Source organism: Hemiscyllium ocellatum, chromosome 21 (genome assembly GCF_020745735.1).
Source record: "Hemiscyllium ocellatum isolate sHemOce1 chromosome 21, sHemOce1.pat.X.cur, whole genome shotgun sequence".
Lineage (NCBI taxonomy): Eukaryota > Metazoa > Chordata > Chondrichthyes > Orectolobiformes > Hemiscylliidae > Hemiscyllium > Hemiscyllium ocellatum.
In genome coordinates this window covers 35,870,450-35,893,077 of record NC_083421.1, presented here as the reverse complement: position 1 = coordinate 35,893,077, position 22,628 = coordinate 35,870,450, and the positions used below count along the sequence as shown (strand labels likewise).

At 39.9% G+C, this 22,628-nt stretch overlaps 1 protein-coding gene across 2 annotated transcripts in view; it reads left to right on the top strand.

Annotated features, from left to right (window-relative positions):
- man1b1b (mannosidase, alpha, class 1B, member 1b) overlaps positions 1–22,628 on the top strand; it is a 44,723-nt gene that overhangs the window by 1,193 nt on the left and 20,902 nt on the right. For both annotated transcript variants that reach the window (XM_060841326.1, XM_060841325.1), the window contains exons 2-6: positions 2,813–2,964; positions 4,622–4,730; positions 10,979–11,079; positions 15,660–15,817; positions 19,142–19,239. In XM_060841326.1, coding sequence (XP_060697309.1) covers positions 2,860–2,964; positions 4,622–4,730; positions 10,979–11,079; positions 15,660–15,817; positions 19,142–19,239 — 571 coding nt within the window. In that variant the 5' untranslated portion in view covers positions 2,813–2,859. The remainder of the gene's footprint in view (positions 1–2,812; positions 2,965–4,621; positions 4,731–10,978; positions 11,080–15,659; positions 15,818–19,141; positions 19,240–22,628) is intronic.

Here is a 22,628-nt window from a genome sequence, read left to right as displayed (position 1 = left end):
TGTCAACTGTTGCTTATTGTGATGCTCAGAAATCTCATAGTCATGTTTTATTTTTTTAAAAAAATGTCATCTCTCTAAGATTCTCAAATTTTCAGTTGATACTAGTTTTTTTGACTGATTTTTATTGCTCAGTTTAGTGTTTTGCTAGTGTCAGCATTGTGCAGGTGGCATTTTCCCAGCCTTCACACTGTGTTGACAGCAACAGGAAACACCTACCGCTTGTGCTGTAGATCAGATTTGTGAGTGCAGAAGGGGGAAGGCTTCATCCTACCACAGCTTGCTGCAGGTGTTATTCAGATTTATAAATGGTTAACTCTTCTTAGAAACAAATCTTTTGTTTTGGACAAATTTCGGTCCTCCATATGAAGTTCAGTATATACTTATGATGATGGCTGTTAAAACATACTGTTTAACTAACTGGCTGTCAAAAAAAGACTGCCAAGCAGTACTTAACCAGGATAACATACTATGATTCTGAAACTTAGTTTGTATGTTGCTTATTATCTATTTTCTTCAATGTATCTTAACCATTTTAATGAAATATTTCTGTAACTTCTAAATGGTTTACCCAATATCCTTAGATTGTGATCCGTGATTCTGGACTCCTCAGCCATTGGGAATATCTTGTTTATCCTGTCTAGTCGTGTTAGAATTTAAAGATTTCCACCTGTTTTATTATGATCAGATTATTTATGCAAATATATATTTTTACACAAGTATAAGTTGCTTCACAATTGACAAGCAGTTTTAAAATTTGTTTGTTTTAGGGTGTAATTAAAACTGAGACAGGGATCTGAGGTACTATATCCTTATGGGGCAATGAGAGACCACTTACTCCTTGGAATATAAGAAACTAAATTGAGTGGATGAGCAAAGTGTTCTGGGGGTGCAGAACTGTACTACGTTCAAAGTAGTAGCATAGGTAATTGCCCTTTTAGGAAGACATGAAGCAAAGTGGTTTAGTTTTGATGGAATTGGAAAGCAGAGAGGTTATGCTAAATGTGCAGAGGACCTTGATTTGATCTCATTTGGATAACTGCACCCATTTCTGGCCTCCATATTATAAAGGAAATGTAGTGACATTGGTAAAGTTGCAAAAGTAAGACTCTTTCCACGAGAAAGAAGAAAGCCCAGGGATGACCCGGTTAAAGGTCAAGAAGATTGTTAAATGGTTTGAATAGAGGTAGCCAAACCTAGAGATCACAAATATCAGATTGCACTAATGAATCCAGTTGGGAATTGAGGAGAAAGTTGATTGATTGATTGAAGTGGCTGCTAAATTGATCCATGAAAGCGGATAGAACAGGAATTTCTCTCTTGTGTGGCCATGTGGAATTTTTGCCAGTTCCTCTCTTTGTTAAAATACTGTATAATGTCTATCTAGTGCGAAAGTCCACACACAGACTGTATTTCTGTGTACGATATTCTTTGTCAAAATGGCCCAGGTGCAGATCAGAATTCACTATGCTTAGCTAGTGAGAAACAGAGATTTTGGATTTGCATTGCTGATGCAGTGATTATTTATACTTCATTGTTGCAAACATTGAGATAAGAACCAGAAATTCTAACGTTAAGGTAATTTCTTTGTTCGTGATTCACAAATGAACATCATGACCCTCACCCCACCATTATTGTCATCCTAATCGCCTTTACCTGAGTGGCTTGTTAGGGATTTAAAAACACAGTTAAGAGTCAACAGCTCTGGGTCCAGAATTACATGCAGCTCAGATTGGGTAAGGACACTAGTGAAGCAGATAGATGTTTGTGATAATCTGAGTTAATTAATTATTATTATTATTATTATTATTATTGATGCTAGCTTTAATTCCAGAACTACTTAATCATTTAACTTTCCAGCTTTCATGGTGACATTTATAGTCATCGAGATGTACAGCATGGAAACAGATCCTTCGGTCCAACCCGTCCATGCCGACCTGATATCCCAACCCAATCTAGTCCCACCTGCCAGCACCCGGCCCATATCCCTCCAAACCCTTCTTATATTTGAACACATTTCTCTGGATTTTTAGTCCAGGCCTCTGAATTGCAAGTCCAATAATATAACTATCGTACGATTGTTCCCCATTTTTGCTGTATGTGACTCAGGTTGCTTTCAGCTTTGCCTTCTAGATCAATAGAAGTGGGATGATGAAGGGACACCACCCTGTCAAATGAACAAAATTCAAGTAATCTTAGAAAACATGCATTATATAATTTTGAAAGTCCAAATCTACCTCATTACTTTCTGTTAATCAAAATTATCATGGAATGTGTCCTTTCCTGAAATGAAGTGTTGCCACTGATAACGTTCTAAAATTTGTGTAAAGAAACTAAGCAATTTTAGCCTTGTTGGGGAGGCTACAGTTAGAGGTTTCACCGTTAAATTAGTGATAAGCAGTTGAGGTGTGATTTCACAAACAGTTCTTCATTCAATGGGCTAACTCTGTTCCCTCAAAATAGCAGGTAAGGATCAATGAGTTGAATGTATTGAAACTCCGATTTCTTTTTAAAGGTCACTGAAGTGGGTAGACGTGGTTATGATACACATCAGTCTAACCGCATGGTAGAACAGGTTTGAGAGATGAATGGTTTCATACTGAATCCTTCCTCATTTCTGCCTGTGGATTCCATCTCTTCACTTGAGCACATTTATAAGGATTGATACATCACACATTGTGCAATGCTTGTTCTTTATGAGCTGATGTAACCTTGAGATCTATGATCTTGTTCAGTACTGACAAATGGAATTGTTCCCACGGAGTTCTTGCAAGTTAACAATAAACCCAGTACCAATGTTTTCCTATTGAATCAGCTTGCAGTGTACTGGAAATCGTTATCCTCCCAGAAGATTTTTAAAGGATGTATTCACCACAACGGAGGGACTTTATCTCAGTGACACTGGGTAATCAGGCTGGAAGGACCTATGACAACAGTAAGACCTGGAGGAGACAATCCTGCTGGAGGGTAAGACAAACCATATTGTATCTATAATAGTTAGCTATAAAACCTCGGGTTGAATTGGGAGACAGTGATTTTGGTTAAATGAAAAGCAGGAAACAGCTCAGAAGTATATGGCATTTGTGAGAGTGTTATTTGGGTCTTATTTTTAAATGTATTATCAGTCTGTTGAATAGGGATATAAATGTAATTGGTGGGGAAGTTATATTTAGGTTTTGAAGCCATTTGAAGGGTGAGATTCCTAAATACTTTTTTAGAACTTATTTTCTTGTACAAAAAAAATTAAAATCATACGAGGGAGAATTTTTATCTCTTAAGGTTTCATTATTTGTAACATGACTAGGTTTAAAATGATATGCAAAGGCTGCCTCTCTAGTCTTTGCACAGTGTTCGAAGCAAGATAAAGCTTACTGTTTTCAGATAGGATGATACAACGCATCAGTGAACACTGCAGAGTGCTTTGTCGCTCAGGTCCACTTAGGGAAATCGGAATGGTTTTGTTTGGCTGCTTATTGCATTTAGGTCAGTGTGAGTTTGCATTTCCTGTGAAATAGTTATTTAAGTCTTGGTACTTTAGGGATATTTAAACTGGATCTCACTTAACTGCGCTACCATTCAATTGAAAACAGTATGGGAGATTCATAGAATTAACGTGTGCAGTTGCCCTGTGCTTTCATAAATCTGATTTTGTCCATGTGAATTATATATCTTGTGGCTGAGAAAAATGTTCCCTTGCTTTGCTAAGTTCTCCCACAGACCTAGTTCATTGGTGACCCTAGCATTTATGGACTGACTACAGGTCAAAACCTTTGACAATGAATATGAAGTAAAGGCACATTCCCACTAATTTGTACCTATTGCTGATACAAACAAAATGACAGTCTGTTTTGTTATCAATTGTAGATGAGTCCAGCAAATGCAGCAAAAATAAGAAATGAGAGCCTGGCTTGTGTTGCTATATCTGGGCTTCACAAACTAGCTCTCATTCCCTCTGAGCCTAAAATCTTTGACTGCTCTATGTAGAGGTCTGGTATAGTGACTGGTAGGGGACAATTTCAATTCCTGATCTAACCTGGATGTTGCAGTTGGCCACAATAAACCTGGGTGAGGGCAATAAAAATGTCAGTCAGGTTTTCATGATAAAAGAACTGCGCAGTACTGAGATATAAATTGCACTGAGTGTTCAGTCTACAATTGAATGAACTACTTTGTAACATTGTACCTTGACCTGAAAAGAGTTTTGCATATGCAGTAACAGCAATACTTTTCAGAGATTGTGCAAATCCATTTGCACTTGGTGTGTAATTGGTCGCTGACCTTGACTGAGATCATGCTGAAAAGGGATAGGCACTTTTTTAAAAAAAGAAATGAGAGGCAATCGATTCATGCTAAACTTCTCCATCTCCTGATGGATGACAAATTAGCATCTTTGAACTGAATCATTCTGCAGCCTGTTCTCTGGGGAGGAATGCTGTGTCTGCAAATCTGTCAGCGTGAACTAAAATAGGTTTACCTGATTACAATAATTTTCCCCTGAAACCTGGGAAAGTAACTTTTATTTTGAGATGTTTTCTGTTAAGAATTTGTCATCACAAGTTACCAGGTAACAACATCATTTCCAGTGTTCTATATCTTTTTAAATACAATTCACTTTTCAAACTAGAAATGGAAACAGCTATCAAGATTGCAGCGGAGCCTGATTGCGTTCCTGTTTGTCTTCATGGTTGTTTGTGGTGTTGCAGCATACCCTAATCTGTCTGAACGATGGCAAGGTAGGACCCCTCCCAGCCTTTTGGACTGGAGTTTTTCTTATGCTGCCAATTTGAGCACAGTTCCACGATGATAGGACTATTTTGCTTCAAAACGTTGAGGTGATAATGATGCACCTTTTTTACGTTGGGTGTATGTTCAGGGGAAATATATGCAATCAATAGATGTATGTAAGTTAGCTCACTGAGCTTGAAGGTTTGTTTTCAGATGTTTCGTCACCATACCAGGTAACATCATCAGAGAGAGTCTCTGGTGAAGTGCGGGTGGCATATCCCACCACTCTCTTTATAGGTCTTGGTTTCTTCAGGTGGGTGGTGTCATTCCAGTCTCTTTTTTTCCCAAGGGGAGGTAGATAGGATCTAAATCGATGTGTTGCCTGATGAGTTCTGGTTAGGATGCCACGCCTCTAAGAATTCTCGTGCGTGTCTTTGTTTTGCCTGCCCTAGGATGTGTGGGTTGTCCCATTCAAAGAAGCATCTGTAAATCCTCAGCAAGTCAGGCTGTACCAGTGAGGGAGAAACAGAGTTAATCTTGTCATAATCTTTGTTTAGAGCTTGAACATTGACCTCGATTTTGCATTAAGTAGTACAGTGAGGCTAACAGTGCTTATTAATATTACTCTGGGTAAATAAGGCAGCAACTTCCTGAGTCTGTGTATGTGTTTAAAAATGGACGTTCAAACCATTGTAGTCTGACATCCTGTTCAGGAATACAGTATCAGTCCTAGCTGTAGAAGCAGCACTGAAATCAATGTAGTAGGTGAAGCTTGGTGTACTGATCCATTGTTGCTGACTAAACACACTAGAAAACGTTAGAGCTAGTGTATTCAGATATGAGTGAATTTGAATGCCATGCTAATGGTAAGTGCTGTCAGCCAACTTTTCTGTCCTTGTTAAATTGATGTTGCAAGTTCATTCAGAACTTAGTGTGGACATTTTATTTTTACTGTTCATTCTGTCTTTTATGAATGTATCTTTTATTTTCTTTCTTTCTTCATCTTTATTATTTTGCTTTCTGTGCCTGTCTGAACATTATATTAAAACTAACGAGTTTCGAAGATTAGATTACCTTCAGTGTGGAAACCATTTGACCCAACAAGTCCACACTGACCCTCCAAACAGCAAACCGTCCAACCCCATTCCCCTATCCTCTCTTTATCCCTGAGTAATGCACCTAACACTTTGGGCAATTTAGAATGGCCAATTCAGCTGACCTGCACATCTTTTGGATTGTGAGAGGAAGCCAGAGCACCCAGAGGAAACCCATGCGGACACAGGGAGAATGCACAAATTCCACACGGTCGCTCAAGGGGGAATCGAACTCTGCTCCCTGGCACTGTAAGTCAACAGTGCTCACCACTGCATCACTGTGCCACCCTAAAATGTGTTTTGACTCTGCATGGATCAATAAATTGAAGAATAAATGTATTTCTTTGTGAGGTAACGCACCCCTTGGTATGGGTTCTATCCTAGGAATGATCATGAGATGAGATAGTGCAAATTCACATTCAAAGACTCACTAAAGGCTCGTGGGAGCTGTTAACATAATAAATGGCAAGCTCTACTGCTTCGTCACTGACTGCAAACTGTTAACTCTTTTTCTCTCTCCGTTGATGCTGCCTGACCTTCTGAGCCTTTCCAGCATTTTCTGTTTTTCGTTCCAGTTTCTGTAATGTTCTTTCAGTGTATTAGAGGAGAACCTTGCATGACCATTGCAATTCTTTCCTCTCCATTGTTTGCACTTAGTCTCTTGAACTGGTTTTAACTTCTGCGGCTTGAACTTTTGCTGTGAGTTTAGACTACTGCGGTAAACCCCATTGGCAGCATGCTTTACTTGGTAGCTCAGCTGTGAAAGGTTAGACTAGCTGATAAGTGCCCCAGGAGATGGATGTGCAGGGACCCAGTAATAGTGAAATGTTAATGCAGCCTTAATGTGAAATTGTTAACTTGAAACTCTGTTAAATATGTTTTGAACTCATTCATAAAAAGACCGCCCTGGATGTTTTATTAACATCATCAAAATCTGCCATAAAAATTTGAATTATTTAAGCAAAAACATATAAAACTCAAATTAAAAAGAATGGATTGCAATGTATTTTCCTTCCTTCCTCTTTTCCTTTTGCAAGGCCTATAATGGTTGGTTGAAAATGTGTTGCTGGTTAAAGCACAGCAGGTTAGGCAGCATCCAAGGAACAGGAAATTCGACGTTTCGGGCCAGAGCCCTTCATTCCTGATGAAGGGCTCTGGCCCGAAACGTCGAATTTCCTGTTCCTTGGATGCTGCCTAACCTGCTGTGCTTTAACCAGCAACACATTTTCAGCTCTGATCTCCAGCATCTGCAGACCTCACTTTTTACTCTGTAATGGTTGGTTGCATTCATTTGATCTAATGTTGATTTTCTTTCAAAAAAGTTTTTTCTTGCCCTTTAGATGGATCATTCTGTTTGGCATTTCCTCGTGATTTTACTGACTGAAGTCCTGAATGGGAAATTTCAAATCTTGTTGTAACTGTTTGCCACATTGTCCTGGGTGCTTGACTGTGTCATGTTACCCCAGTGGCATGGGAGAAAAGGCTGTCTGTTGTGCCACTAACAGAAAGAAGAAAACAAATCAATAGTGCTAAAATGTTGCAAATGATGTGCATCAGCTTCACTCATTTGATTTTAACACATTGCAATTTCCTCATGCCGTCAGGCCAATTGAAAAGGCATTTAGCATGCTTGCCTTTGTTGCTCAGTGCTTTGAGCATAGGAGTTGGAAAGTCATGTTGAGATTGTACAGGGTGAGGCCTCTTCTGAGTGTGGTGTTCAGTTCTACTTGCCCTGTTTTAGGAAGGATATTATGACTTAGAGGGTTCAGAAGAGATTTACCAGGATGTTGCTGGACCTGGAAGTTATAAAGAAAGGTTGGGTTTTTTTCCACTGGACATAGGGGGTTGATAGGTGATCTTACAGAGGTTTATAAAATCACGATGGCGTATAGATATGGTCAATGGTAGGTATCTTTTCTCTAGGATGCGGGGATTTCAAAGCTGTGGGCCTATTTTTAAGATGAAAAGAGAGATTTTAAAGAAGACACAAGGAAGCATTTTTTTTAGTGAGTGGTTTGCGTGTGGAATGAACTTCCTGAGGGATTGGTGGATGTGGGTACAATGACAATGTTAAAAAGACTGTTGGATAAGTACGTGAATAGGAAAAGTTTGGAGAGATATGGTCCAGGAACAGGCAGGTGGGAGGAGTTTAGTTTGGGATTATGTACATGGTCTGTTCCCATGCTATATGACTGAGAGTTGTATTTTTTTGTTGCCAGTGGTGAGGAGGGATATTGAATGGTGATTCTTCTCAACAGTCAAGTTCAAATGAGAATTGGTAGAGGGTCAGGCATAAGCCGCATGCCTCAACTGTCAATGCATCAAGTATTTTGTTCTGTTTGACGTCTCCTCTGAGTCTGACTGAATGTAATCATGAATGGGATAGCTGCAAGTATCCAGTCAAATGCAAGGGCAACCTCATGAGGTGCAATCCAAACAATCCACAAGGCTTTGAGGCATGCACTGTATTCACATGGACACAAATTTACACTGAGTGAATCTTTATGATGCCAAACAATGTGATGTTTATAAAACCCATGTATGCGTTTTGGAAAGGTAATCTTATCTATTTCTTCCTTATTTTCCTTTCCTGTAGTCTCCCTGCACCACACATCCAGCCCGGCCAAGAGGACGGGATGGAGACCTACTCCCATGCATCTGCTAATGCACTGTAGGATCGTTATCTGACAGTGAAAGGGTACCGTAGAAACTTTTACCTCACAGTACTTTGTGAATGCAGGCCTTGAAGTTCACGAGTAGTCTGATGCGTCACCATTAACAATAAATGGTAGCTAACTGTTCCCCAAATGCTGTTAATTTCTGTGTAGCCAAAGTATGTTCCCTCAAAAGGGAAAGGTGAGGTAAAAAAAAATCAGCATCTCCCTAGATGATAGAGATAGAAATTATGTGAAAGAAGGAGTATGGCTACGACCAGTGCTGGGTAGACAATACAATTGATATCCAAGCTGACTTCAAAACGTTCAGACAGGAGGTGCAAAAGGCAAATATGTGAAGAAGACTTGTATGTGAATGGACTGGCATTTAACATGGAGAAATTGCAAAGTCTTCTAAAAACACGTCAATGGTAAAACGGTGACAAAAGAAATAATCAGGCCAATTAGGGACCAAACGTGGGCTTTGCGCATGGAGGCAGGAAGGGTAGCAGAGGAATTGAACAAATATTTTGCATCTACTCCAGTCATGGTGACAGAGGAGAAAACTCTATCACTGGAAGGGCTTAAAATTGATAGAATGATATTGAGTAAGCTTAATGTACTTAGTGCTTAAAGTTGATAGAACACTAGGGCTAGATGAAATGCATCCAAGAACATTGAAGGAGGTGTGAGCGGAAAATGCATAGACACTAACAATCTTTCAATTTTCTCTGGACTTGGAAAAGTTAGGGGGGGAAAAAGATGAATTAATTTGCAAGCATGGATTTGTTGAGGGAAAATTGTATCCAACTCACTTGCTGAATTGTTTTGAAAAGGTAACAGATGTTAATGTGATGCACATGAACTTCCAAAAGGTATTTGATACAGGATTGCACAATAGACTTGAGAAAAGTTAGAGCTTGTGGAGTAAAAGGGTCAGTAGCAACATGAGCACAAAATTTGTTTAGTAATAGGAAACAGTAGCGATTAATGGATACTTTTCAGGCTGGAGGAAGGTTTGTAATAGAGTTCCAAAGGAATTTGTTTTAGGACCTCTTTTTTACATAAAATAATCTGGATTTTGCTATGCAGGAGATAACTTCAAAGTTTGCAAATGTTATAAAATTTGGGAACATTGTTAATTGTGTTAAAATGTCAAATTTCAATGACTTAAACTGACATAGTGAATGAATACTTGTTTTTTGTGCATTTCATCCCCAGTTTTCTTACGACAACATTAGTAGAATTTGGATTAGGGTTTTAATTTGCAGTATTCATTTTATATCCCGTAGTTTTAGCAGTGCATAATTCATTGTGTCAAATGCAGATATTTTTCTGTGTATCATCATGTGATTGTCATAGAATTATAATCCCCAATAAATATAGATTTGGGGTAGATGTACTTGTATTCCGTCCTGCCTGAATTTCTCAATAATGGCCAGTTTCCTTTGTTCTGCCATACTCGTTTGTATGCTATGTCAATGCATTCTTAATGGACTTAAATTTCCTCTGAAATTTGATGACTAAATAAAGTAAAGTTGAGTGAAATACAAGGTATGTATGTACAAAAATATACATTGAGCAGTGAGTTTACAATTAGGACATGCATGCTTATGGCTAATGATGGTCAGTACTCTTGCTCACTTGCTGAAACTTAATTGTGGCATGTGTTGCTTATCCATCTTTGTATCAGAGAATACTATGATATTTGAGGAAGTGAGGGCATAGGGAGGAATGTGATTTTGCCTCTGCCACATATGCTTCTCTGTGAGCTAAAGTGCATCAATATTAAAATTAGATTCAATTTCTTCCGTGCCTTTCTAACTTTTGTATACATTGTACAAGAATATACTCCAAAAATATCTGCAAGTTCTTTCCTGTCATAGTGCAAAGTATTTATTAATTGTAGTCTTAAAGATATTGACAGTGGGATTTGTGAGGTAAATTGCACAGTACTTGACAGTGGTTTGTGAAAATATGGAGCATCACTGCCATAATTCCTGGAAGACTTCAGTTTGTAAACTATTGCACTTGTCATATATAAATTAAGAATTTGCAATTGGTCATTTCATGTGTAGTTTTAAGTGGTGGAGCAAGGGAACTATTTACTTAATCGGTATCAAGGAGTGGCCATCTTGACTGCAATAAATGTCAATTAAAAACAGAGACATAGTTATCTTAGAAAGCCAGCTGCTGCTATCCTGTGTTTGTTGCAGTTTTCCTCTTTCTGGTTTACTTATTTCTGTGACAAAAATGAATAAGTCATTTCAGGGCCAGGTGATTGTTCAGGTATGATTTCAGGAGCTGATAGATTGGATTAATTATAAAATTGGCACTGCCTCAGTTGACCAACAAGAGCACCAAACCTCACAAAATTCTTTGATTTTTTTTTCAGCCATGACAAGTTCAAATGTTCAGGTGTGAGACTGTGTGCCTTGGTTTTCTGACGAACATACATAATGGATTGTACAAAAGGTTGTTAAGAGCATGCTTATTTGTGTTTTGCAGTTGTAAGTTACCACAATGGAGAGCTGAAGCAAGCTGAGCCAGCAGCTGAACCAGGAGTAGCAAAGCTATTACCCAAGGCACCGCCTGTCTCACAACCACAGGTAACTGAACAATCAGCTAGAAATGGTTGTAATTAAATCTGACATTGTTTATTATGGCTGCATTGAGAGCCAAAGAATGTTGGACATGCCAAAGCTCTCCGTTTGTTTGAACTGTAAGTCCTGATGACAGCAGGAAACTGTCTTGGAGAAGATACTGAACTGGTGAGAGAAACTAAATTACCAATTGAGTCTAAAAAAAACCCAAGGTTCCTCACTACTTAGCATGTGCGTCACACTTCATTAAAGGAGTTATTTCGAAGTATTGGAAAATGAGCACCAGCTTTATTTCGTTGTCATAGTAATTCATTTTTGGGGGGGCACAGAAAGTAATAGGGTGCAGGACTTCAGTATTTATCATCGGGGTGGCTTGGTAACACTGAGCTGGCTGAGTTCTGAAGGACAAAACTGGAGTGGTAAACAAGCCTCCTAATTCCTTCAGTGTCACCCCTCAGAGATGATTGAGTCCATGGCAGTGTCAGGAAGAATGGTAATCTCCTAGTTTTTGAAGTGACGAGGTCTTGTATTCACACTGAGGGCGATTTCCTTCTTGTTATTTTACATTATCATTGTGTTAAATGGTACAGGTTCAAAATAGACCTAGCAGCTGATAATTGTGCATTAGTGACGCTTCAGCAACAGCAGCATTGTAGTCTGCCACAGTGTGTATCTTTCACCTTTCTCAGATTTGAATGGTTCTCGTTCAAGAAGTTAAAAAAAACGTGCTGGAAACAACACCAGCCATACCTAAAAACAGTAGTCTGCCTGGTGATGCAGAAACACAGAATTAAATGCATACTAGAACTGGAGTCAGCATGTAGTTGGCCAATCTGAGTGATCCTGCAGTGGACAGATCATATTAAAGTTCAGTAGTCATGCCCCATCAAGATGTCGGTACTGGTGGGTATTTAAACAACTGATGGCATTCCCCTTTCTCAGTGACAGTCCAGCCAGCAGGAGCATGTGTAAGAGCAATGTGAAGCATCTGTAGCTACCTTCAGCCAGAAATGCGGAAGGATGATTCATCTCGACCTCCTTTCCCTGCTATTACAGAAACCAGACTTCAGCCAATTCAGTTCACCCATGTGATATCAAGAAGCCACTAATTACACTGGATACAGCAAAGGCTATGGATCCTGGTAACTCCACAGCTGCAGTGCTGAAGACCTGTGCTCCCAAGCAAACTGCTTCTAATCAAGTTGAACGAGTGCGCCTACAACATTGCCGTCTACCTATTGAGGTGGAGAATTGTTCAGGTATGTCCTGTCCACGAAAAGCAGGACAATTCCAATCCATCCATTGCTCTCCTATCGGCTTGTTCTCAATCAGCAGTGAATTCACAGATGGTGTTATCACTAGTGTTATCAAGTGGTGCTTACTCAACAATGATCTGTTTACTGAAACTCAACTTGGTTTCTGCCAGGACCACTTAGTCTCAGACCTCATTTCAGTCTTGGGCCAAATATAAGTGAAAGATCATTAGCAGAAATTTAAATTAATCTAACATATTAATGTGTTGGGACAACAAGAGCAGATAAGAGGCTGGCTATGAGCTATGAGGAGTGGCAGATGGAGTTTAATCAAAATAAATGTGATGTGTTGCATTTTCAAAAGGCAAACCAGGGCCAGACTTCATACAGTTAATGGTAGGGCTCTTGGGAGTACTGCTGAACAAAGACTGAGAGGTGCAAGTGCATAGTTCCTTGAAAATGGAGGCGCAGGTAGTCAGGGTGATGAAGGTGTTTGGTATGCTTGCCTTCATTGGTAAGAACATTGAGTATCGGAGTTGGGACATCATGTTGGGGCTGTACAGGACACTGATAAGGCCACTTTTGTATACTGTGTTCGGTTCAGGTCCCCCTTCTCTAGTAAGGATGTTGTTAAAGTTGAGAGAATGCAGTAAAGATTCACAAGGATATTGCCAGATCTGGAGGGTTTGAGTTATAGGGAGAGGCTGCATAGGCTGAGGTTTTTTTTCCCTGGAGTGCCAGGGGCTTAGGGGTAACCTTCTAGAGGTTTATAAAATCATGACGGGTATGGATAGGGTAAATGGACAAGGCATTTTTCCTATGATGGGGGGGGGTCCAAAACTCGAGAGCATAGGTTTAAGGTTAGAGGGGAAAGATTTAAAAAGGATATGTGAGGTAACATTTTCACACAGAGGGTGGTGCATGTCTGGTATGAGCTGCTAGAGGACGTGGTGGAGGCTAATACAATTATAGCATTTAATAGGCATATGAATAGGAAGTGTTTAGAGGGACTTGGGCCAGATTCTAACAAATGGGACCCGGTGAGATTGGGACATTTGGTTGGTGTGGACGAGTCTGTTTTCGTTCTATATGACTCTGACTGTAAGTGTTTCAGCTCCTGTCTTCCCAAAGGCAGTCCGCTAGCTGCAAGAAGAATCCATCATTTAGGATGAGGTTTCTAAATTCTTGGAAGAGCAGAGTCTGATTAGAACAAGTCAACATGGATTTAGTAAGGGGAGGTCGTGCCTGACAAACCTGTTGGAATTCTTTGAAGGGGTGACAAGTAGGTTAGGCCAGGGAAACCCAGTGGATGTGGTCTATCTAGACTTCCAAAAGGCCTTTGATAAGGTGCCACATGGGAGGCTGCTGAGCAAGGTGAGGGCCCATGGTGTTCGAGGTGAGCTATTGGTATGGATTGAGGATTGGCTGTCTGACAGAAGGCAGAGAGTTGGGCTAAAAGGTTCTTTTTCGGAATGGCAACTGATGACAAGCGGTGTCCCAAGGGTCAGTGTTGGGGCTGCAGCTGTTCACATTATATATTAATGATCTGGATGAAGGGACTGGGGGCATTCTAGCGAAGTTTGCTGATGATACGAAGTTAGGTGGACAGGCAGGTAGTACTGAGGAAGTGGGGAGGCTGCAGAAGGATCTAGACAGTTTGGAAGAGTGGTCCAGGAAATGGTTGATGGAATTCAATGTGAGCAAATGTGAGGTCTTGCACTTTGGAAAAAAGAGTAAAAGCATAGACTACTTTCTAAACGGTAAGAAAATTCGTAAAGCCAAAGTACAAAGGGATCTGGGAGTGCTAGTCGAGGATTCTCTAAAGGTAAACATGCAGGTTGAGTCCGTGATTAAGAAAGCGAATGCAATGTTGTCACTTATCTCAAGAGGGTTGGAATATAAAAGCACCGTTGTGCTACTGAGACTTCAAAAAGCTCTGGTTAGGCCCCATTTGGAGTACTGTGTCCAGTTTTGGTCCCCACACCTCAGGAAGGACATACTGGAAGTGGAACATGTCCAGCGGAGATTCACACGGATGATCCCTGGTTGGTCTAACATACGAGGAACGGCTGAGGATCCTGGGATTGTATTCGTTGGAGTTTAGAAGATTAAGGTGAGACTTAATAGAGATGTACAAGATAATACATGGCTTGGAAAGGGTGGATGCTAGGAAATTGTTTCCGTTAGGCGAGGAGACTAGGACCCGTGGACACAGCCTTAGAATTAGAGGGGGTCAATTCAGAACAGAAATGCGGAGACATTTCTTCAGCCAGAGAGTGGTGGGCCTGTGGAATTCATTGCTGCAGAGTGCAGTGGAGGCCGGGACGCTAAATGTCTTCAAGGCAGAGATTGATAAATTCTTGATGTCACGAGGAATTAAGGGCTACGGGGAGAACACGGGTAAGTGGAGTTGAAATGCCCATCAGCCATGATTGAATGGCGGAGTGGACTCGATGGGCAGAATGGCCTCACTTCCACTCCTATGTTTTATGGTCTTAAGGCACAAGTCAGCAGTGTGATGGAATAATCTTCACTTATCGGAATGAGTCCTGCTTTATCAGCACTCCAAAATCACGCCATCTAGAACAAAGTGTCTTGCTTGATCAGCATACTATCCATAACCTTAACGATTCACTCCCTTCAAGACCAGTGTACAGTGGCAGCAGTATGTACCATCAACAAGATGAACTGCAGCAACTTGTCACCGTTTCTTTGACAGCGCCTGGAAAACCTGTGATCATTACTAATTGAGACAACAAGGACAGCAGGTACAAGAATATTGCCATCAATAAAATTGCCTCCACCTTGACTTGGGAAAATATTGATGTTCGTCAGATGTCTCTGGATCCAAATACTGAAACTCCCTATTAAACAGCACTGTAAATACCTTCATCACATGGGCTGCATTGATTCTACAAGGTAGCTCACCACCACCACCTCCAGGATAATTAATGATGGACAATAAATGATGGCCTTACTAGTAACACTCACATCGTGTGAAGGAAAAGAATTTTAAAATGTTTCCCACTGTTTTGATCTGCTGTTCCTTAATATTCTATCGAAGATTTGGCCAATTGTACATTGTTTCATAATTTCAATAAAGCAGAAATATATTTGTATCCATTGTTGGAGTGTTGAATGTGTTTTTCTTCGTAAGATAAAGTCATGAATTGTCATTGTGAATTATAGGTTATTTTGAATCAATAAATGATATTCTTTTTCATGGACTGAACAGAGCTAGAACAGATACAAAATATTTCCTTGTCTATTACAAATATAGACTTATACAGGTTACATTGGCCATTCTTTAACAGTTGGATTTTTTAAATCCAGAAACCTCGAAGATCAAATCTGAATAAGAGAGGACCACCATTTTTACAGAAGAGATTATCAAAGAAAGAAAATGCAGATGAACCCAAAATCAATAAGGAAGAAAATGAAGTTGAAGTCATACCCAATGAGAAGGAAGAGGAGAAAGATAATGTGATCAGGTACTTGAATAATTCTGTCAAGAGTGTGGTGCTGGTTTCACTCTCAACTCGGCTCTCCAACATTTGTAGTCCTCACTTTCTCCCTTGAATTATACTGTTGCACCACTCATGTTTTATCAGTAACCTTCAAAATGCATGTTCTTCATTTTTATCATCAAAAGTCCAGTCACAGTAGAATGGCTGGATCTCGACATCTGGTTGTCTGTACTGTCTGTTGAGCATTGAAAATATTGTATCTTGTTTGCTTCCATTCTGTAAAACTGTCAAAACTAAAAAAAAACAATGATAAGTAATTGATGTTATCTTCTCATCAAAAGTCTTTTTTATATTTCCACTGTTTCTAAAGTTACTTTCTAGAAGTTTGTTTTCTTTTTTATGTAAAACGCTTACTTTCTTTTGAGAACTCATGCTTATGTTTATAAAGTACAAGTTCTTATGAAATCTGAACATACGAGGCAACCTTTTTAGCACTTTGCTGCAGAACTGGGCATAATTATGGATATACCCACTAGTTTCTGAAAAATCTTGAAGCAAAACTGTGTTTTGTAGGCTTGCCTTTATCATAGAAATCCTCCAGGTTGGCCCAAGTCTACACGGACCCTCCAAAGAATAACCTACCCAGACGTATTCCCCTACCCTGTTACCCTACATTTATCCCTGACTAATGCACCTAAGTACATATCCCTGAACACTATGGGCAATTTAGCATTGTCAATTCACCTAACCTGCAACATGTTTGGGAAACCAGAGCACCCGAGGAAATTCATGCAACACTGGGAGAATGTCTGTATGGAGTTTGCACAATCGCCTAACATTGGAATTGAACCCGGGTCCATGGCGCTGAGACAGCAGTGCTAACCACAGTGCTGCCCGAAACTTGCATGCAACTTCTTCAGATCAAACCCTTTAATGTTTATTTCCCACGTCTCTTCTGTCTCCATTCTGTGTGAAATACCTGTACTTTCTTTTCCACTGTAAACTTTTATTAGCTGTTTACTTTCCATAGCTATATCTGTAGAGTGAACTTTGCCAGAAATTGACTGAGTGTCAATTTTGGTGAGTTACATGGGTTTCTCTCCACAAGCCCTAGTGAATTTTCTCATGCTGTGCTCTGCAACTTGTCTCATTAGCTTTACACTCTGCCTCTGCTGCATGAAACTATAGCTGTATGTATGTACTTGCTTTACCCAGTCTGCTGTCACTGGGTCAAATTTCCTGTAACTCCTTAGCATCTGGAGACCCCTGAACGTGAATCCCCAATACCATTAACAATCTTTTGCTCAGCAATGACAAAAGTACTCTCCACAGCTGAAATCTCTCGGAATTCCTGGTGCTGATCCCATTCCAGCCATGCATCAAGTCAAGCTAAATTAATTAATACCAATTCCATGGCACTAATTAAACTCTCGGCAAGGACATTGGTCCTCATTCTTAGAGTTACAACTCATCCATCTTGTATAGTTCCCTCTTTCCCAGAGCCTGCTCAGTGCACAAGAATTTGAATCCTTTCTTCCTGCAGCACTTCTCTAGCCATGCATTTGCCTTCACTTTCTTCATGTTTAATACTCAGTCATGGACAGCATGGGATTACTACATTTGGGGTCTTGCTCCTAAATTTCTTTCATGGTGCCTGAAAGGTTGACTGCAGTAACTTAATAGATCCTTTATCAAAGTGATGCTTTTCATCGTGGATCACCACTTCTGGCTGTTCCCTTAGGCTGTTCTGCTCACCTTGTCACCAGGGAAGCAACATGCTTGTGGCTGCAGAAATGCCTATTTCCTTAACTCGCGAATTCCTTATGACTTCTCTACACTTCTTTCCCTATGTGCAGTTCAACCTCCCGGGCTACAGAGCATTGGATGCCTGCTGCATTCTTCAAAGGACTGCTCACTCCTCTGCAATGCAACTGAATAACAATTAGGTAGTGTAACCATGCCACTGGCTCAGAGGCATGGTTACACTACCTGTGTCTTCCTCTGGTAGTCACTTGCTTCGCCATCCCCTGGGTGAATTGCAATGCTGCCAAATAGTTATCAGGCTCCAAACCTTGGGAAACAGTAACTGGTGGCGCTTTCTAAGTACATCAATATCTAGGTCAGACGCTGCCTAGTGAGTTCCCACGTAAACCAGTGAGGCGCCGTTGCATCCCATTCTGCCATGGTGGTTAAATTCACTGTCCTCTACAATCACTGAGAATCTGACCATAAAAACGTTTAACACTGACTTTAAATATCCCAGAAAAATAATCATAAAACTTTTTCTTTTAACTTTTGTTCACGGGTTGTGAGTATTGCTGGTAGGATCAGCACTTGTTTGCCCATCCCTCATTACCCCTGGAAGTGAATGACTGTTAGACCACTACAGAGGGCAGTTAAGAGTCAACCAAATTGCTATGGTTCTGGAGTCAAATGAATATCAGACCCAAGAAGGAAAGCAGATTTCCTTCCTAAAGGATGTTAGTGAAACCGATTTGGTTTTTATGACAAGTGATGATATTTTCATGGTCATCACTCCTGAGATTATTTCTTAATTCCAGATTCACTTAAATGAATTTAAGTCCCAAGGCAGCCAAAGTGGGATTTCAGCTCATGTCCCCAAACCTTAACCTTGGTCTCTGGATTATGAATGAATGAATGATTTTATTATCACACGTATTATGAATGCAGTATTTTATTGTCACATGTATTTTACAATGAGAAAAAGCTAAAATACAGTGAAAACCTTTTCCACTGTCACCACGATCAGGCACCATTTTCCAATTACTGTGATGAAAGCAAAAATGCTGCAAATCCCGGAGATTTGTAAGAACAGTAAATGCTGGTGCAACTCCAATCTGGCAGCAACTGAGGAGAGAAAATGTTATGTTTCAAGTCTGATATGACTTCAGTTCTGAAGAATGTTAACTGTTTGTCTCTTCAAAAATGCTATCAGACCTGATGAGGTTCCCCAGCATTATTTTTTGTTCTATTACTTCTGGATTACTAGTCCATTGACATTGCTACTCTCATGTTTAATTAAATGGATCTTTAAAGACTGAGATAATAGTTAACTGAAGATACTGGAATTACAATATTAGTGTCATAGGAATCCAAAGCATAATTAAAATTGGCACCCATTGAAGAATCACGAATGAAAACACAATGATGAAATTCACAAGTGATATGTAGTCGCTCACCAAGCTGCTCCCTCTGATTATGGTGATGCTGTTTCTTTGACCGTGTTCAGCTCTGACTGTGATCTCTTGCAGTTTTTTTCCTCAACCATACTCTCTCTGCCCTTCTACATAAACAATCTAGCTATAAGCATCATGTCTTTACTTGCAGCTGGCGTGGAATGAAGATTGAACCTGAACAAGTTAATCCAGCTTTACCTGACACACAAAAGAAGGAGCCTGTGACTAATGAAGCTGTCAAAGAACCAGGTAGCATGACCATATAAAGAACATGTATACTGGTTGTCACAACCTTTTTACTTTGGTGTGGTTATAGTCTATAATTTAATTATCAACAACGAAGAATTGAGGACAGGTATATCAGTCTGAAAGATTGCACCGGGATTTAAAATTTTGGTTAGCCTTGGTTAATCATTGTTGCAGCTAAAGTGAGTAGGTATCAAACTGAAGAGTTTCAGAAGCCTCGGGATTAATGTGAAATCTGAGGTATTTGAATTGGTGAAAAGTTAAACTGTCTTGCCACCTGAAATGTTAACCAGATTATCCTATTTAATTTATTATTTAGATTCTTGGTGTTTGACAGTTTAGCAGACTTGAAACCTGTATTTTATTTCGAAGTGTGCATTTGCTTATTTAAATTATCTTGTTTGAGGAGAGCATTTTAGAGAAAAAAACTCAACTTTTTTTGACCTGATCTCTTTTCAGTTCTTAGAGTTGTTCACTACTCGTTTGTTCTAACACTGTTGCAACACCAGAGCCATTGACTCACTGTATAGTTACAGATTTGCTAGTGATTTCCTTGGTTAGCCGAATTAATATTTTTAGACTTTTTCTTTTGCTGTTTACTCATGTTAGATTCTAGAAAATGAACATTTTGATTTTCCTCTTTCGCTACTTTCTGTCGAGTGGAATGTGCCTCAAACGGCCTGTGATAAATAATGCTTTCCTACTGTGTTATTCATGTTTAGACAACACAGCAGTAGGTGGATAATTGTTTGCTATTTTGAACAGGAATAACATTTATTAATGTTGTAATACCAGATTTTATATCTTGCATTATTTGTTCTGCAACTCAAAAGTTAAGTACCACCATAATCCCACAATGTCACTGGTTGCTTGGAAACTCTCATTCCCTCGATATTCATCTGCAGAGACATGAAATGCAGCAACTAATTTAAAGGGCAGCATGTACTTTTTGCATTAACCTGTAGCATTTCAACCATGAACTGACCAACATCCATCTACTCCACACTTGTTAGCCAAAAGCTGCTTTTGTTTAGTACTGGTTTATTTTCCTATGTTGCTTGTACAAGGAGTCAAGAGCAAGGGTGCTTTGAGGTGAAGGTGCTTTTGAAATCAAAGTTAGGACATTAATTCAAGCAGAAGAGGAGAGGAAGTGACAAAGTGGAGGATGGGAGATTAGGAGATAAGAGACATAAAGAAAATAAGCAAGGAAGACCGAATGAGACGAGATGCTAAAAGATTGAAAATATAAGCAAAGTTGAACATAACCATTGAGTTTTGGATGGTAGTGGTGTGCTGTAGAACAGGTGAAGAATGGATAAGAGTAGGGTCAGTGATCAGAGAGAGCAAAGGAACAGTCAACATGAAAGGAGAAGGGAAGCACAAATGAACACCAATGTGAGAGGAAAAATGAGAAGTGATAGGGAAAGCATTAAGTGAGATAGAGGGGAAGGAATATGAATGCTATCTTGGTGATCGAGTGAGAAAGAGCCATGAGATTTAATAGCATTGGGGAGATGGAATTTTCTTACAGCAGAATCAAAGTGACCTAGTTGTTTTAAGTTGATGAGTGCACATTATTTATTTCAATCTTTAACTTTTGGTGTTTAAACATTTTGCAAATTTTATTTTAAGGTGCAGTGTTTCAGGATCTCTCTTTAATTAATTATTCTTGCATGTTTCCATAGGTGGGTTCCTTGTTACCTAACTTGGTCGATTAATTATCTGTTTGCAGCAAAAACTGTTTGTCTAGTACCTTTGAAAAGTTACACCACTTCTAATTAGCAATTAGATTAGATTCGCCACAGAGTGGAAACATGCCGTTCGGCCCAACAAGTCTACACCGACCCTCCGAAGAGCAACCCACCCCCTCTGACTAATGCACCTAACATTATGGGCAATTTAGCATGGCCAATTCACCTGACCTGCACATCTTTGGGCTTTGGGAGGAAATCAAAGCACCCGGAGAAACCCACACCGACACGGGAGAATGTGCAAACTCCACACAGACAGTCACCCGAGGCTGGAATTGAATCTGAGACCCTGGTGCTGTGAGGCAGCATTGCTAACCATTGAGCCACAGTGCTGCATATAATGCATGAAGTCATGCTGGATTCGTGATTTGGAGATGCCGGTGTTGGACTGGGGTGTACAAAGTTAAAAATCACACAACGCCAGGTTATAGTCCAACAGGTTTAATTGGAAGTTTAATAGTCTATCACCTGATGAAGGAGCGTCGCTCCGAAAGCTAGTGTGCTTCCAATTAAACCTGTTGGACTATAACCTGGCGTGATTTTTAATGCTGGATTCGGTCATGGTTGAGAAGAACGGGAGTAAGTAGGGCAATAAATAACTAGCCGCAACATGACCTCCCAACCCCTGTACTCAATACGCTGACCAATAAAGGAAAGCATACCAAACGTCATCTTCACTATCCTATCTACCTCTGACTCCACTTTCAAGGAACTATCAACCTGCACTCCAAGGTCTCTTTGTTCAGCAACACTCCCTAGGACCTGTGTATAAGTCCTGCGAAGATTTGCTTTCCCAAAATGCAGCACCTTGCTTTTATCTGAATTAAACTCCATCTGTCACTTCACAGCCCATTGGCCCATTTGGTCAAGATCCTGTTGTAATCTGAGGTAACCCTCTTCGCTGTCCACTACACCTCCAATTTTGGTGTCATCTACAAACTTACTAACTGTACCTGTTATGCTCACATCCAAATCATTTAAGTAAATGACAGAAAGTAGAGGGCACAACACCGATCCTTGTGGCACTCCACTGGTCACAGGCCTCCACCACCCTTTGTCTTCAAACTCTGAGTCATTCTGTATCCAAGTGGCTAGTTCTCCCTGTATTCCGTGAGATCTAACCTTGCTAACCAGTCTCCCATGGGGAGCCTTGTCAAATGCCTTACTGAAGTCCATATAGATCACATCTACCGCTCTGTCCTCATCAATCCTCTTTGCTACTTCTTCCAAAAAACTCAATCAGGTTTGTGAGACATGATTTCCCATGCGCAAAGCCATGTTGACTATCCTAATCAGTCCTTGCCTTTCCTGTTTCTTTTATTTAAAGAAAGAACTTGTATTTAAAAAGTACCTTCCACAACCTCAGGAAATTCCAAGTGTCTTACAACTGAAGAAGTATTTTTGAAATATAGTCACTAATTTTAGGTGGGGAAGCTGAGTTGTTCATTACATTTTAATTGTGGAATAAAATTTGACCAGGGCATCCAGGAGAACTGTCCAGCTCTGCTCTAACTTTGCAATGAGAGTTTTTATATCCATCAAAGAAGGCTGATATTTAAGATTTAAAGAAAAGACACTTCCAGCACTCCTGCGTTTCCAGTTTAGAGAATGTGTTCGAGTTTCTGGAGTGGTACTTGAACC